Source organism: Dermacentor albipictus, chromosome 8, assembly GCF_038994185.2.
Source record: "Dermacentor albipictus isolate Rhodes 1998 colony chromosome 8, USDA_Dalb.pri_finalv2, whole genome shotgun sequence".
Taxonomy (NCBI): Eukaryota; Metazoa; Arthropoda; class Arachnida; order Ixodida; family Ixodidae; genus Dermacentor; species Dermacentor albipictus.
The window spans coordinates 24503763-24519703 of NC_091828.1; the positions used below are offsets into that span (position 1 = coordinate 24503763).

Consider the following 15941-nt stretch of genomic DNA (forward strand, 5'->3'; position numbering starts at 1 on the left):
TAGTCGGGCAAATAGCAACTACGTAATTTTATGAATAAGAATTACGGTTTGCTGACTTATTTTATTAAGTGCTTGTCTACAAATTCTGGTTCAATTAGTAGCACCTGACCGAATGCGACGCTGCGCCTCGGCCTGTTGTTTACATTTAGTTGCAAAGCAGCACGCTTGTTTAATCAACGCGGTCACTTCCACGTGGTATCGGCGATTTTCGCTTTACCTCACTCAACTGCGTAATTCGTGTGTTCTGCGAAATGGGGCGCAAAATACCCAAGAGTCGTCGACATAAAAAGTTGAAGTCTGTTGACCCGTTTCGGAAGGATGCCGGTGCGCCGAAGCAAGACGAGTGAGTTGTGCTGATCGAAATCACCCAGTCGCGCGCATCGTCAGTGCGTGTGCAGTAGCTGTTTTCGTAAGAGTAGGGCGCTGTAATGGTTTTGATTTCTGTGTCAGCCTCTACCACAAACGAGGCGGGATGAACTGCGCCAGATGTAACGTGTGTTTCGCCAGATGGAATAGTGTATTTCTGATTAGTTGATTTGCGTTTTTCTTTTTCCCGAACAATGGATAGATGATTATATGATCGTACTACCTTTTGAAGCGAGTTAGTTGTACATGTCGCCAAACTGTTAATCTATTACTGTAGAGGTTCCCTTCCTGTACAGTAGCTGCTCGATAGATAGCTAGCCACTGTGGCTTTGCCCTTCGTATCGGGCGGTAACACCAGTGTGTCCTAGCCGGAATAAAAAGAGAAGAAAACGTTGCGCCACACACAACATATACGTCATAGCGCGGGAGTACTGTGCTCACAAGAGTGTGACACTCGGTCCGAGTCTAGTGGCGGCGTATTGCCACCCACCATTCAGGGAGTCGTCGCTTAGTTACTGTCACGTCAGCGTTCGTCTCGTCCGTAAAACCGAGCGCCTGTGTAACACCCCCTCCTGGAGTCGGTGAGAGGCCTGTTTAGAGTTACTGTATGTGCTACCGCAGGTAGCACATACCTACGGTAGCATATACAGTAACTCTAGGCCTGTTCAACAGTTCGCGCCACCTGCCGAATCTCGAGGGAACCCGACATGGGATCCGCCATTACGCAGCCGTTACCACCATGTGAGGAAGTCGACGTTGAATGTCGCTTCGCGCATTCGCACCATTTTTGACCATGGGAAAATACTGTTGCGTACCGTCGTGTCGACAGAAGCAACTCGTGGATCCCGGATACAAATCGCGAAGTAAGGTAAGCTTGCTTTTCTGTATTTTGCAGCAAGGGGCCTTGCTTCCCTTGCCTCGCCACGTATGATTGTGCGTAATTTTCCAGTGCATCTCTGCTTTCGCTTTTGGGATCATGTCCACAGTAGCGGGAGGAGATCTTATAGCGTCTCACTAGCTTTTTTCTGAAGCGTATTTGTTGAAAGAAAAGTTAGCGACCGTCTTGTGTTCACTCGAAGCCGTATAAATACGATTCGCGGCGAACGCACATGCGTTGACCTGAGTTTCTGTGCTCGAGGTGCACTGCTCGTGCGCGCGTGTATGTGCGTGTTTGTGTGTGAATGTAGTCGTAACCGGATTAGCAGAATGCACTAATTCAAAGATTTAGCCGATTAACCCGTATTTAGCATGCAGCATTTGTAATAAAAATTTCACGGAAGAAAAAATACGCTCCTTGAAATTTGTCGCGAACTATCAGTCAAGGAATCTTTGCCATTAATGTGTGGGAGAATGCGCTTTCCCATCTCCGTGATTCGAGTTTGCCGACTTTGCTGCCTCTCCCCCTCTCCCATTTTAAAGGGTCTGACAACCGATTTTCAAGGCCGTACTGTTCTATGGCGCAACTCAAAGCCAACCCTCGGTAGTGTTTACATCTACAGCGGTTACTTCCAAAAGTGCGTGAATATTTAGTAAGCATAATTTTTTTTATCTGAGCAGCCTCTAAAAAAGTAACAGTCCCTCCTCCAGCAACGCTGAGAAGTGAGAGCGGTGTCGATAGCCCTCTTCGCAAATTGTAAAAGCCGGCAATCTTTGAGATTTCACAGCAGTGACTGTAACTGTTGTTAACTACCTACATTTCAACCTTTTCAACCACTTTTGAAAATAAAGAACTGCTGCAATAAGTCTGCATTATTGCACAGACATTTCTTACATTTGTGCTGCGTTTTTCCCTGCCGGATGTTTGCGGCAGTTTCATAGATAAATAGGATGTATTTCTCATTTGTTGCCATTGTGTACTGACGATGCCACCCGCATAGGTGGCGAAACGTCTATGTTTTTGTTAATTTTCGTTAAGTAAAGCCAGTGAAAACAACACTTTGAAGTTTTTCCCCAAGTACACGCCCATGTCATGACTGGCTAGCCCCCGTCGTCGTTCTGTCGATAGACGAGCCAAGCCAACTCATTCAATATGAAGGCGAAGGCAGCGCTATTTTTCTGCTCACTACAAAGAAAAGCTTATATGCACGTTGTAAGTCAGGAAAAACATAATAATAAAATGTATGCTGCATTTCAATATTAATAAAAAGACCAGGAACTGCTTACAATAGTAGAAGGTCCTGTGGTGGACCTCTTAAGCAGCTCCATGCTTTTGCCGCGTGGCGTGCCATAGGTCAACTTTTGCGACTTTTAGTGATGAATTAAAAATATAAATCCACGTTTAATGAGAAAAACACGGCTCGTTTTAGCCACTACAATAGGGAATCCTTCCATCAGACGAGTTATCTCGATTCATGTTCTTTCATTCATGTTCCTTTAAGCCCTGCTTATCTTTTCTCTCCTTAAAAATATTTGTGTGAGCAGATTATCAGGTTTAATCCACAGTTTTTGGCTGTGTTCTTCCTCGTAGTACAGTGTAGCTAATGAAAACAATTATTATCAAAACAAGAAATAAGTTTACGGGAAGTTGAAGGTTTAAACAAATTAACAGCAGTGCAATGCATAACGGTGGTCAGACAAACGCTGAACTGAACGTTTTGACAAAATGCCTTGCTGAAAGGTTGCCTCCTATGACATTCTTCATTCAGCCACATTTTATCGCAACAAAACATGAAAGAGTCTCTGAAACGGTTTTGACAAATTTTCTAGATGAGTAGGGCACAGCTACAGTAAAACATTAGTGCAACAATTTAAGTGGAGCATCTCATATTACAGAAGCTATGGACGATTAAAAGTTATTCTCCTGCATAGCCATGCTTTTCCTCCTCAATTCGTTCGCCACCTGATTGGAGCTAAGCTCCGCCTTCACTGGCTCTGCATCATGATATAACGTCATGTTATCTACTTCCTGTTGTCTTTGCTAGCATCAGAGACAAGTTTCATGAAAATTAAGCTGAAGTGTACATGAACTGTCATACACGTAGCTGTTTAGCAATATTTTTTTGGTAGCACAATCTCCACTGCTGGCGTTGTTCCTGCCTCTGATTGGATGTGATTAATGAATCATTATAGCATATCTTGAAACTTAAGCGATGTTAAGAGGACATTTTTTTTACAAGCTCAAGCATTACTGTTAGGTACCAGCCACTTTGAGTATGGAGTGTCATGAGCAGAAACATGAACTTTTAAGGTTGGCATTCAGCGTTTTTCAAATACGTTTAAAATGCACAGCATTTCTAGAATTTCCTTGTGTGTAACCATTCGAGAGCAGCAAAAAGAGCATGCTGAAGTGTACATTGCAATGCTGTGTGCATTGGCATTATAAGCAAACTAAGTATGCATTGCAAACTACATGCAATCACTGTGCAATGGCGCATTTAAAGGGCAACTGCACCTGTGCCCTTGGCACTTTCGTTGCTTATCAGTATCTCACATACTTGACACTTCACGTTCTAGTCTCTCTGCTTCTTTACAAGCACCTCCCTCTAATGCCTTTTCCGTTATGCCACCAGCGCACAAAGCCTCTCCGCTAGTTGCCTGACCGTCGATGCCCCATGAGAGCCATCCAAGCAGCGTGCTTTGTGACCGTTCTGCTGCAGCGCATAGCGTGTCCAGTATTACGGTAACCGCAGGTGAGCTGGGCGTTTTGGTGGATGGGCAGAGGTGTAAACTAAGGGCCCTCTATACCACTACCGCTGTGATGAAGGGGCTTTAGTGTAAATATCAGTGGCCTGAGCAGCCTAAGGGGTGTAGCCACAGAATGCTTGATCAGCCAAACGCAGAGCTACCATTTCTGTAGCCAAGCATAAAATACTCTAAACATTTGGAAAGACAATGGGTTCACAATTGGGCTTCTGCTGAAAATTTACACTACTAGCAAAGTAGAATATGCTTAGTTACTGCTATATTAGCTGTGTGTTTGTCTGGTTAAGCTCTGTGCCAGCAGGTCGCTGTACCGTGCAGGTCATTCACGTTTGCGCATCTGCTCATCCAGTAAAACGGTCAGTCCGCTTGCGCTTGTGTTTACCCTAATACAAGACATGCTAAAGCCCTCTGTTATGGTAGTAATCCTCCCGCTTTAAGTGACAATAGCAGATGCATCAATCCTGGTGCTGACCGGACACCGACAGCCCGGTGTGCTGCAGCCACTTCGCTCGTCTGCTGCCTGAGGGACACAATGTCACTGCTTGGCATATCGCTGATTGCTATATTTGCACAATGCAGCAAGGGTGAACTATGGGGCTGATGAAAAGAAAGCTTGCGACTAACATTGACTGTACAGCTTACATCAAGACGAAGCACGTTGTAACACAAGCAGACGACAGTTGCTGTATGCTGGAAGTGCTTGAGTATAGTGATAAGTTGTCGTGGGTTCTATTTCTGTAAATTTTTATACAAACGAATTAAAGAACAGTCGAACTATTATGAACACCATTTGTTCACCATAACATTGGAAAAAATTATAGATGACGTGACCTGGGTAGCCAATCAGATAACTTGCCCGACTGACGCCAGTTGGGCCAAATGCGTCAATCAGGATGGGGTGGCTCAAAACTCAGGGGAGCCGCGCTGCTGCAATCGGTAGCAGTACACATATTTAAAACCTAATAATAAATTACACATTTTAGGTGGAAGGCTTACATGTGTCACTTAAAGGGACACTAAAGGTTACCAGAAACTCAAGTTAAAGTGGTAGAGCAATGTTCTAGAACGTCTAAGGCGTCAACATAATCGCGAACAGAGCTTTAGTAACCGGGAAATTGAGGTAAATGCATGACACAATTTGAGACCCCCCAGCGACATTTCGGTACTAGCTCGATGACGAAAGGACTCCTCATAATTTGTGTTACTAATACTCAACTACTCGTATTAATCATTTCATTCGATTATAAGATGGAAAAAAATGCTACTTGTCTACGTCTATTCGATTCTAAGAAAAAATAACATTTTGACGTTACCCTTCAGTAATATGGGTGTTCGAAAGGTTTCGTTTTCGCTTGACTCTGCGCGCTCGACTCTGCGCCGCGTACGCTTTGGAGTTTCAGTAGTTTCGTTATCACGTCGCGCTGTGAGGGTTCTGCTGGCTCGCGAAACTTTCATTTGGAGCAAGCAGTGAGAATGCCACGTCCATGTGGTGTCGTGGAAAGCCCTCGTTGCTTTCCTGCTCCGGAGAGTCGGTGTCGAGGCCACCATCGTAGTACGCAACGACGCAGGCAGTGCGAGCCCTCAGCAGCAGGTCGCGCTCGTCGGTGCTCAAATCGCTGAAGTTGAGCCCACCATCGCGAGCCAATCTGTCGGTGTCAGGGTCCATGGCGACGAGCGTCGAAGTTTGCGTCATAGAATGAAGTACCAGCTTATGGGCGTCTTGCGCTGGAGTTTGAGGTATAGTAGCGGCGCCTGGTGGCGGTGCGGGAAACAACATCTGGGTCGTGCCAGCTTGGGTTGTATTGAGCCCTGGCTGTGGCGAAGCACGTTTCTAGGCCGAGTTTTGGGTCGATTCGCACTTTTTTATGCCCTGTTGTGAGTGCGAAAAGGCTTGTCACTTCTCACAGACCACGCCGACCACGCTGCGAGCTCGCCGCAGCCTATAGTTTAACGAAAACGGACTCTCCGTGTGCCGTGGGACGTAATGCTGGGAGCAGAAGGAATTGGTGTTCTCAATAGGGTCCTGACTAAGCCGGGATGTCATAAGATACGAATAACCTAAATTTGTAAGGTACGAAAGAAGCTCAAGAGTGCTTGAGATTGTGACACGCAGCCCAGTCGCTGTCACAATCCAGTCCAGTCAGCCCAGTCACATACTGCACATTGAGCCAAGCACCAAGCACAGCACAGGCACAGGGAGATATTGCCACGCATACAACGCTGGCGGTATTTGCAGTCGAGCGCCGACAACGCCGAACCAATCGAGCTGTACCGAGCGCACCACTGCAACCGCAACACGAGGCAAGAGAAGTTTTTCAGGTGAAACATGCGTCAGCGCCCCTGGCGGGCATGCGGGAAGTCGACGCCGAGTGCGCCGTGGCGGAGCGGCGCAGGGATACGACAGTGAGCCCACTGCCCCCTTCTAGAACACTGTAGCCATGGTCGCGCGTTTCTCCTTCCGCTAGCCACCATACTCCCGCTTTCGCTCTGCTGTCGGCTCTGTCTTGGCTCTGTTTCTGGCCGCACGTTTGCGTTTTGCGCCGAAAAGCCGTAGCGCCGTCCTACTCACCCATGGCGCAACGTCACTATGATACCATGATGTCAGTACTCCTCGATCGGAGGGCGGGCGATTTGAACAGCGCTAGAGGTACGCGGACGCTTCAGAACGCATTTTCTCTTAAAATAAGTCTCTCTTTGGCACGAAACAAGCGTTTCGAGGTTTCTGTGATGGTATTTCAACAGTCCACATTGACTTAATAGTAACCTTTAGTGTCCCTTTAATGATCAAGAGGACCTGCCCTAACGACTTGGTACATTTGTACAAAATCATCAAAATCATTCAGGTTCCCTTTATGGACTTGCAAGATGGTACTGTAAGGCCTGTTTTGGTTCAAATAGACCTAGCAAACTAAATACGGGAAAATACGATTATGCTGGAGTAATGCAATGATTCCTTCTGCTTGTTCCTATTCCTGTGTTGCTATCCATCACTTATGGCTTACCAGTCTTGCTGGTAATGTAGGCAGAGTGCTACATGAACCACTGTGGCAGAGTAAAATGGAAGGGAACTTCAAAGACACTGTCACATTTACGAGACAGTAAAACGAATCTACAGAGCCTTCTGTAACCAGTTATTAACTTGGTTGGACCAAGATTGGGGTGTTCAATAAAGATCAGGTTGTCGCGTGCTGCCGTACGGGTTCGGTACTCATTGCTGCCGACTGCATATAGCTGTTGTGGTTGGAGCACTAGTTGCTGTGGTTTCTCGGTTACGCACCCATGACTTGTAATACTTAATACTAAAGGAAATATTGGAATTACAAGTGTTCGACAAGCTTTTTCCTAGCGTGGCACTGCATGTCTCCGGTTACCCTGCATGATATGTATTGTCCAGCAGTAAAGTAGCTCAGCACTGCTGAGCTACTTTACAGCGGAGAAAAAGAACTAGGAAGCTTACCAGCAAGTATGCAGCCTGTAGGGTGAGCAACACTGGAACAAAGAATGTCAAGCGGAAAGTCAGAGAGGTTGAAATAATCTCATGGGCAGTGGCAATGGAAAATAAACCTGCCATGAGTTACTACTTAAGAGGAAAAAATGAAATCAGGAAAGAAACAATTTATGATAACTCAAAGGGAAGCTCATTGCATTTAGAAGTCAAATCAAGATGCCTTAGAACACACACCTATAAAGCGAGACGCATGAATGAAGAAGGAGCATGTGTTGTTGTGGTAAAGCTAGGGAAATGATGGAGCATCTTTTATTAGAATGTGAAGACATCTGCCCAGCAGTCGATTTAGGCACCATTGGCCTCCTTGAAGCCCTTGGGTTCAGCGAGAGCAGGGGAAAAGTAAACATGTCTGCAATAGAGATTAGTAAGAGGCGATTGGAAGATTGGTGGAAGAAAAGTAGGGAAACAACAAAAAATGGAGACGTACAAAAGCAGAGTTCACAATAGGGGGTCAGAAAATTTGGTTGTGAGAGTTCATTATCTTTTTCATTATCATTATCTTTTCCTTTCATTCTTTTTTAGCCAAGGTAGGACATTAGGCAGTATAATAGCAAGAGCTTGGGAGCGAAACCTACCGCCCCATCCTAAAGGGGATGCTCATAGCATCCATCCATCGCGACCCACCCCAGAGGCCACATTTTGGCCAGATAGCCCGCCTTTGTGCATGGCATTCACAGCCAGCATTTCCCGGTAAACATTATGGTTACATAAGCTGCAGTTGGTGGGAAATGTGAGAAGCAGTCCGGGATCTTTGACTACTATCGTGTTCCCCTCTTAAAGGTGAAGCTTAAGCATCCTCCAAATTATCTAAATGGTCAATAACAGCTACGTTTAATTTGAAGGTCTACACTTGCCTTGGCTTTTGATAAAAGGGTGTTTTGCAGCTGCTTTGGTCAATTTACGTCGCACCTTTTTCTTTCTTTGACATTTGTTGAAGTGAAGCTTTACAGTATAAGTTCTGAGTCAAATTTATTAAGGTAGAAAGAAAAGAGTATTGCTATGTAATGCAAAAGAATATAAAGTTGGGCGAGTTGGTACGGTAACATGATCTTGAATTGTAGCGCGAAGTGACATATACAAAGACTGGAAGCAGACAGGATGAGCACTACATGTCTGGTACACAGGGCTCTTTTCAATGTGAATGCTTTAATAGCGCTTGTCTGCTTCTAGTCTCTGTCTATGTCATTTTACACTACAATTGAAGAAGAAGATGGTATCATTATGTTTTGGTAAGTTGTGGTTTGCTAAGTCAGAAAGAACACAGAAATATCAGATGGATAGTGAGAGCAACGTTTTAAGATTCCACATCCCACCACATGAAGGCAACAGATAATGAAGCCAGGAAAAGCATATGGGGAAATTAAGTTATTTTTGGTTGAAATGTACAAACAATAAGGAAAAGGGAAATGGACGTGAACGAGCAGACAACTTCATGGGCAAACTTCAAGAACTTGCCACGAGTAGGAGTTGAAACAGGCATCTCCTACATTACAGATCTAGTACTCTACTATTGAGCTACTGCGATGGTCATCCTTGCACTGGCTTTCTGCGGCATTTGTATACGTGTACTAGGTATAGCTTCGATACATTCATGGCCATGTTTGAACATGATACAAGAATGTCCCACATCCGCCGCAATGGTAGTAGGCCAAGCGTGCCATGCATTTGATATGTGCTGCTCAACTGCTGTGACTGCTATCCTTCCATCCGCTTTCTTGAGTATATGTGTGTGCATGTACAAGGGAATCTAGCCTCAGAAGTATTGGCCATGGAGGTGCTTGTGGAACATGCAGATTTTCTCTGCGTCTGGTCAAAACTGGTTAATTGGTATTGATGAACAAGGATTGTGTCGCATATTGAAGGTAGCAAAGGCTGAAATGTATCAACTTTCAATTACATTTACCACAATGGAATGGTCCAAGTATGCAAAAATGTTATGAGGTATGTGCAGTCGCTGGTTTGAGCACTGAATTGGAAGGAAAGTTTGATCTCATGTCTGGTCATTTCTCATTCCATTTTCTTGCGAAATGAATGGAATGGTTTTGAGAGGATATTCTACGATTTACAAACTGATCTAGCATATTATTTAGCGTTCCTTTGAAAGAGACACTACATGGGAACATTTAGTTTAGACTCATAAAACGATTTCAGAACTTTATTTTGAATAATTTCATGCCAACAGATTGATTATCAAAGAAGGAAATGGAATTCAAGATTCATTTTTTTAATGGAAACACCGGTGCCATATTTGATATTGTTACGTTGCATATTTCAAATTATTTTGTTATGTTCAAGCTGTTGTTGCTCACTGAATGTCCTTGTCATTTTCTGAGTTCACTCTTTGGCTCCTTTAGAATACAATGAAGTCCATCTGAGTACTACACAAGACGACACATTCTCTGAAAGTGGTGTGACTTTATATGCCCCCTCCCGCACCTGCGCAATCACACTATCCCAATGATCAGGACGCTCATTGCATAGCATTGAAAACATTCTTGAGATACCACATCTCGGATGCATACTCTGATAGTGTGTCACTTATGCATTTGCTAAGGGACACACATTTATTGTTAAGAATAAAGACAGTGTTCATTTAATAAGCGCGCACATCTCTGCGTGTGGGTGTGAACAATGGCTGTGTGAGTTTTGAATTTTTGAAAAGAGCAGGGACATCCTTGCATGTCAGATACTAGTAACATTTTTAATAAAGCAGTAAGAATACAACTGTGTGAGTGAAACATTGATATCTCTGTTTGAATCTGAGATGCAGTATCTCTGGAACATTTTCAGTGTTATGGGATGAGTGTTTTTAGTGACACCTGTCCCATCTTTCACTACTATATGTCATCGTGTTTAGTGCTGTTTCTACAAAGGTGAACTTGTGCCAACTAAGGCTAAGCAGATGCTTCCAATATTGATGGTATTGCTGAGAGCTGGTGCATGTACTTCAAAGCAGTGTTGCTTGGGGTTGTGGCCTTTGTTGCATGCCAAGTGTTATTCTGACAGGTATATAAATTGCATGATTTCCCTAGTAAACTCCCAGTGTAACAGAGCACTCGTCCCATCTTCTATCTTGTTCTCCCTGCCTTTTCTCATTTCATACTTTCGTTAAGAATGAAATTAGCGTGACACTCGACTGATAAAACCAGGCATTTTGGTGACAGTGAACTGAATTTTGTGCAGGTTTCATTTTTCCGCTTGCCTTATGGGAACCAGGATCTGCTGCAGAAGTGGCTGGATGCCATAACGAAGGACGAGGACCGAGATCTCAAGTTCCACCGAGCTACAAAAGTGTGTTCAAGGCACTTCGATGAGGACGACTACTATCGCGGCTATGTGAACGGCAAGCGCTACCTCAAGGATGGCACCGTGCCCCACATCTTCGCTGGCAGGGTGCCGGAGAAAGGCGCCGCTGGGCACTGTCGGCCAGTTCCCGACGCAGCTTTGCTCATCGCGACAGTCCCGCGTACCTCTGCCGTCCATCTCGTTCGGCCACAGCACGGTCAGACCACTCCGTTTACCGCGGTTGTGTTGGATACCGGAGCGTGTCGCGGCGACAAGTTGGTTCCCAACATAAACTCTGCCGTTGTTGAGGTGAAGTGCAAAGATGAAGTTGAGAAATGTGAAGGTGACGTTGAGGAGAGAGTAACTGTGGACCCCGTGCACACATACTGCAAGCCCGCTACCGGGAATAGAGTGGAGAAGGAAGTAGGTGTAGGTCCTGACCACGCATCGTGCGACGAGCCATCTCAGATGTCGAACCAAGATACCAGTTCACCACAGGCACTATCCCGCTGCAGTGTGCAAATATTAGCGTCCGGTGGGTACGAGTCCGATTCCGACACGGATGCAAGCATGGGCGCTGTTTCAGACACCGACATGCCCATTAATTCAGAAGATGGCAAGGCAATTCTTCCGGATGACACTGCCTTGGAAATTCTCTCGGAAGCAGCCACAGAGGTTCCCCCTGAGTTTGTATATTGTTCCAGCCAGGCTATGCCAAGTGTTACCCACTTGGGCCACTCGGGGAATGCTCACCCCAGCAACGGAGAACAGTCTCTCGAGTTGGACGGCCTTCAGAAACGTGTCTTGCAGTTGGAAAAGGAGATTGAACAGATGAACCGTGCCGTGGAGTGGTATAAGCAGGAGGCAAAGGATGCAAAGAAGGACAAGTACAAATTAGCACGGACAGTGGAGCTGCTCGAGCAGAAGTGCCAGAAGCTGGAGAAGTGGCAGTTCACGATCGAGAGCTTTCGGCACAGCTGTAAGGATGTGAACTTCTACACTGGCCTTCCTGATTATGCAACTTTTGAAGACCTCTACCAGCGCCTGGCTGGCGATAGAGTCGGAAGTCACACGAGATCGCGGAGCAGTAGGTTCCTCTCTGACCGCAACAGGCTGTTCTTGCTCCTTGTCCGGTACCGGCTGGGGCTGCCTGAGCCAGACTTAGCCTTCCGGTTTCACGTGTCATGCAATACAGTCTCTAATATCTGCCTGACTTGGACCAGATTCATCTACCGGCACCTGCATCACCTTTGCTCTGGCCATTGTACACATGTAAGAGGTGCACCATTAGTGAGCAGTGCTACAGAATTTGTCAGCAACTGCGATCACCGTCCAATCGACTCCCGCCCCGAACTGCAAGAACTTTCAGACACTTGCAAAGTAGTGACGTCAATCTCTTCTCGTAGTGCCACAATATTTGTCTGCCCTCCCATGGACATGGCATCAGCTAAACATTTTGCAAAGGCGTATGACTGTCAAGAAGGGCCGCCTTCTTATGACGACAGCTGCAAGGTGGGTGACGGGGACGTAGCAGTTCAAGACATTTTGCATGAAATGGGCCTTCCACCAAATCTATCACGGCTTCTGGGACAGCATGGGAGTGCAAGTGTGCTGACAGTGGACGACATAGTGTCCCTGTATGAAGATATAGAGCATGTCATCCCCAAGATAAGGGGCTATCGCATATTTCAGCAGCCTTTCCCACTTTCTTTGCTTCCAGTAGCGAAGGAGATGCTTGCAATCTGCGTGGTCCTGACCAACTTTCCCGACACTTCGTCCAATCATCCTGATGAGTGATTCAGTACCATTGTGAAACAGTGCACTCAGCTTCTTTCAGAAAAATGTTTGCATAAGTTTTGTCATCATGCATAAGTGCATTAGTTTCAATGACAGCTGGTCACTCCTGCGTACTGTAACTGTCCCTAGCATCTAATGGTCTGAGAAGAGGTTCAGTTTAGAGCTATCTGTTCATAAATGTGTGGTGCTCAAACATCTTGGATCAGAATTGCACCCTATGTCCGTTGACACTGTCTATAAGTGGCATGAGCCTTTGCACAAACAAAAGCGAAGTGTTACCAAAGAAGCAGCTGAAATGGCTGTGCATTCTTGCAAAAGCAGGCGACTGTCATGTATTTGAGACATGAAATATAATATACATGAACATTATTTTTTGTTACAGCGTCAAGGTTCTCACCTCTAACCTACTTCAATCTCACTGAAGTGCTAAGCAATTGATGCCCGAGATTGATGCACCATAAAGACACTAATGGTGTTTTCTATAGGGTGATCCAGAGCAGCCTCTGAAATCCTGGGACGAATGTTTGGATTTCACTAATCCAAATCTGCCAGTGGAGAGCAGGAATGCTTCTGCGGGTAATCGCACAGGAAGTTTTAGCACACAAGTTTTGCAAACTGGTTCCGAAAGTGATGTGACTTCCTTTATGTACGTTGCCATGGCAAGCAAAGTCACCTGTGGGCACCAATAAACATGAAGGTAGAAGTGAGGTATGCTTCTTGTCTTGTTTTTGCCCAAGTTGGCGCCTCTGTGGTGGAGCAAGTGAGAACAATCCTGCACAGAGTGGTTGATCTGAAATGGCCAGTGGCAAGCGCAAACCTGCACAGCGACCAGTGGAAAACACTATGAGAAGAAAACCAAAATTCTTTTTCCCATAGAAAACTTGTGATGACCTTTGTACTTGTCCTTCTCTTTGCTTAATATACAGAATGCAGAAACAGGCCCAACTGTATGAGACAATTTAGAAGAAATTGTGATAGTGTACAAGAGCTTTTCTTTTTCTTGCCTCCTATAATCTGAAAAATGTTGCACGATATGGCACTGAGTCCAGAGGCCGAACCATGAAATTATTAGATTATTGACTTCTTTGTTTTAAGGGGTTTTGTTTTAAATGACTGGTATAACATACTATTGGGAGCTATATGCTGCTTCTGTGTAAAACTAATAGCAGGTATGGTGTTAATCATGTACAGTCACGGTCAAAAGTTTCCAACATGTACATTGCAAGAGAAAGCCAAATTTCAGCCCATATTTAGCATGAAGCCAGTGAAACACTGCAGCACTGTGTTGTTTGTGTGTGCTGGCATGAGTAACAAATCTTAAACCTAGGCTGCGTGCCCATGTTTGCAAATAACCAGGATTTTTTTCTTCAAATCTTGTGCCCCATAAACTTATGATGCAGACTGTAACCATGCACACTGATGCAAATTGACAAGCAGCATGTGTATTCAAACGTTCTCGGTGATTTTACACACACATAGAATGTAGATGTGTTTCATGAGGCTGTACGTTTGAACAAGTAGCATAGGTGATGCTTATTTGCTCATCTTGTTTGAATTTAAAGGGCCGCTCTCCAGGCCCCATAGCAAATTTTGGTTATACGCTGCAAGTTGTTACATGCCCTTTAGGGAACTTTGTGCTGGAAAAATTTTTCAAATTGGCTCGTTATAGCTGACATAGAAATATTTCAGTGCCGTGAACCCAATTTCAGCAGGCGAGCTCCACTACATAGCGAGACACTCTCTCCACTCACCCCGTCTAGCCTCTGCAAGCGAAATTCCTTCCCTGCATTCCCCATACAGGAACTGGAGGATTGCATGATGCATATGTCATGGGCCCCACCTTCAGTTTTTTTTTTCTCCTCGCTTTTTGTGGTGCGGTGCACTTTCGCTCACGGCGTCACATGCGAGCTGTTGTGATTGTCTCATTTGACGCAGCGCACAATTTTGCGCGTTGCGCACGAGGACGCCTGGCTAGTGGTATAGTTCAATGCTACACGAATACTGAGGCAGACACAAGAGAATCACAGAGCATGATCCCGCGCTTGAACACAGTAGAAAATGGCATAGTTTCAGTGTCTATGCGCAACTGCACGACATGGGAACAAGCAGACGAAATGGAAGCACTTCTCTCTTGCTGCGGTGCGAAGTAAAACAAGAACGTTCAGACATTCGGTTTACGTGCTTTATTATTTCTCTAAGCTTTAAGTCGTCTGTTCAAGCAACACATTACACAAATAACAAATGTTGCCTTCAATAATTCTTCAAGTGACATGTCTGGATGATTGACATGACACTGCGACATGACACTTAAGAATGAAGAGCAATCATTGCTTGGAAAGTAATTTAGTACTCCCTTTTACATTGCCCATAGTTGTACATCATAAGGTTAAAAAGAAGGATGAGAGAAGAAATGCGTCGCGCCATGATTTGTCATCGTTGCTGTGCCATTGAAAAGGTTGTCTTAGCCTTTTCCCCGTGGTTGGGCATTTGTCATTTTCTTGCCGACTATATTTTGGTATTGCAATGACACCTGGGAATGTTGCCTGAATAAGACGACTTGCTGTCTAGCCCGGTAGACTATGTGGGTCGCTGGAACAGACAACTTGAGCACAGGGTATGAGCAGCAGCGTATGTGCTAATTCTTGTACAATCCCTCGAATTGGTGTACCACTATGACACAGGGGGTATGATGCCTTATAGGTACATAGATATGTGTTGTACTTCCATGTTCATGCACCTCTAATCGATGTTTTTCCCTCGGCAAGCATCGTGCATCGCGTATGTCCCCATGACACAAGTAGTGAAGTACTGGTGTCGGCCTCTACTGCTGCTACCTTGCCAATTCAAACAAACCTCTCATTATCTCAATTCCAACATTGTGATGGATTTGCGTGTTCTTGCACGTGGGTCCAATAATTAAAGTGCGAAATGCAAATTAAAAGGCAGGAAATTTAGTCATACAGTAGTGAGGTGTGAATAACTGTCTTGCAGAGTTTCTGATCAAACATTGCTATTATCTATCCAGTTGAACTTTCTCGCAGGTTTTTGCTAAGTCTATTGTATTTCTCTGAAAAAAGTACAAAAAATATCTTCAAACAGGAGCTTCCTTAATGTGAAAGTTGTGGTAGATATGTAGAGTAGGAGTTCATTGATGTTACAGTGGTGATATGAAGCTGTTAAAATTTATTCAATGTGTCTGCTTGCAATAAATCATGGTTTCTACTGTTGGTGTGTTGTGTTCACTCTATAATAAATTGGCTGCCTCATGTCTGAAACAAAAAGATGTGAGTGTAGTGATCATGTTTCATTTCATTTAGTGATACTTTGAACCCTTCCAGGGCTT

General features: G+C 44.8%; 1 protein-coding gene across 3 annotated transcripts in view; it reads left to right on the top strand.

Moving 5' to 3' along the window:
- The first annotated feature begins 135 nt into the window (after positions 1 to 135).
- LOC135907752 (coiled-coil domain-containing protein 137) overlaps positions 136 to 15941 on the top strand; it is a 38504-nt gene continuing 22698 nt past the window's right edge. The window contains exons 1-3 of one of the 3 annotated variants that reach the window (XM_070523176.1): positions 599 to 954; positions 1026 to 1234; positions 10700 to 15825. In XM_070523176.1, coding sequence (XP_070379277.1) covers positions 1127 to 1234; positions 10700 to 12598 — 2007 coding nt within the window. In that variant the 5' untranslated portion in view covers positions 599 to 954; positions 1026 to 1126 and the 3' untranslated portion in view covers positions 12599 to 15825. Of the gene's footprint in view, positions 344 to 598; positions 955 to 1025; positions 1235 to 10699; positions 15826 to 15941 lie in introns of those variants that run through there. The other 2 variants (XM_070523177.1, XM_065439479.2) reach the window with 2 other exon arrangements.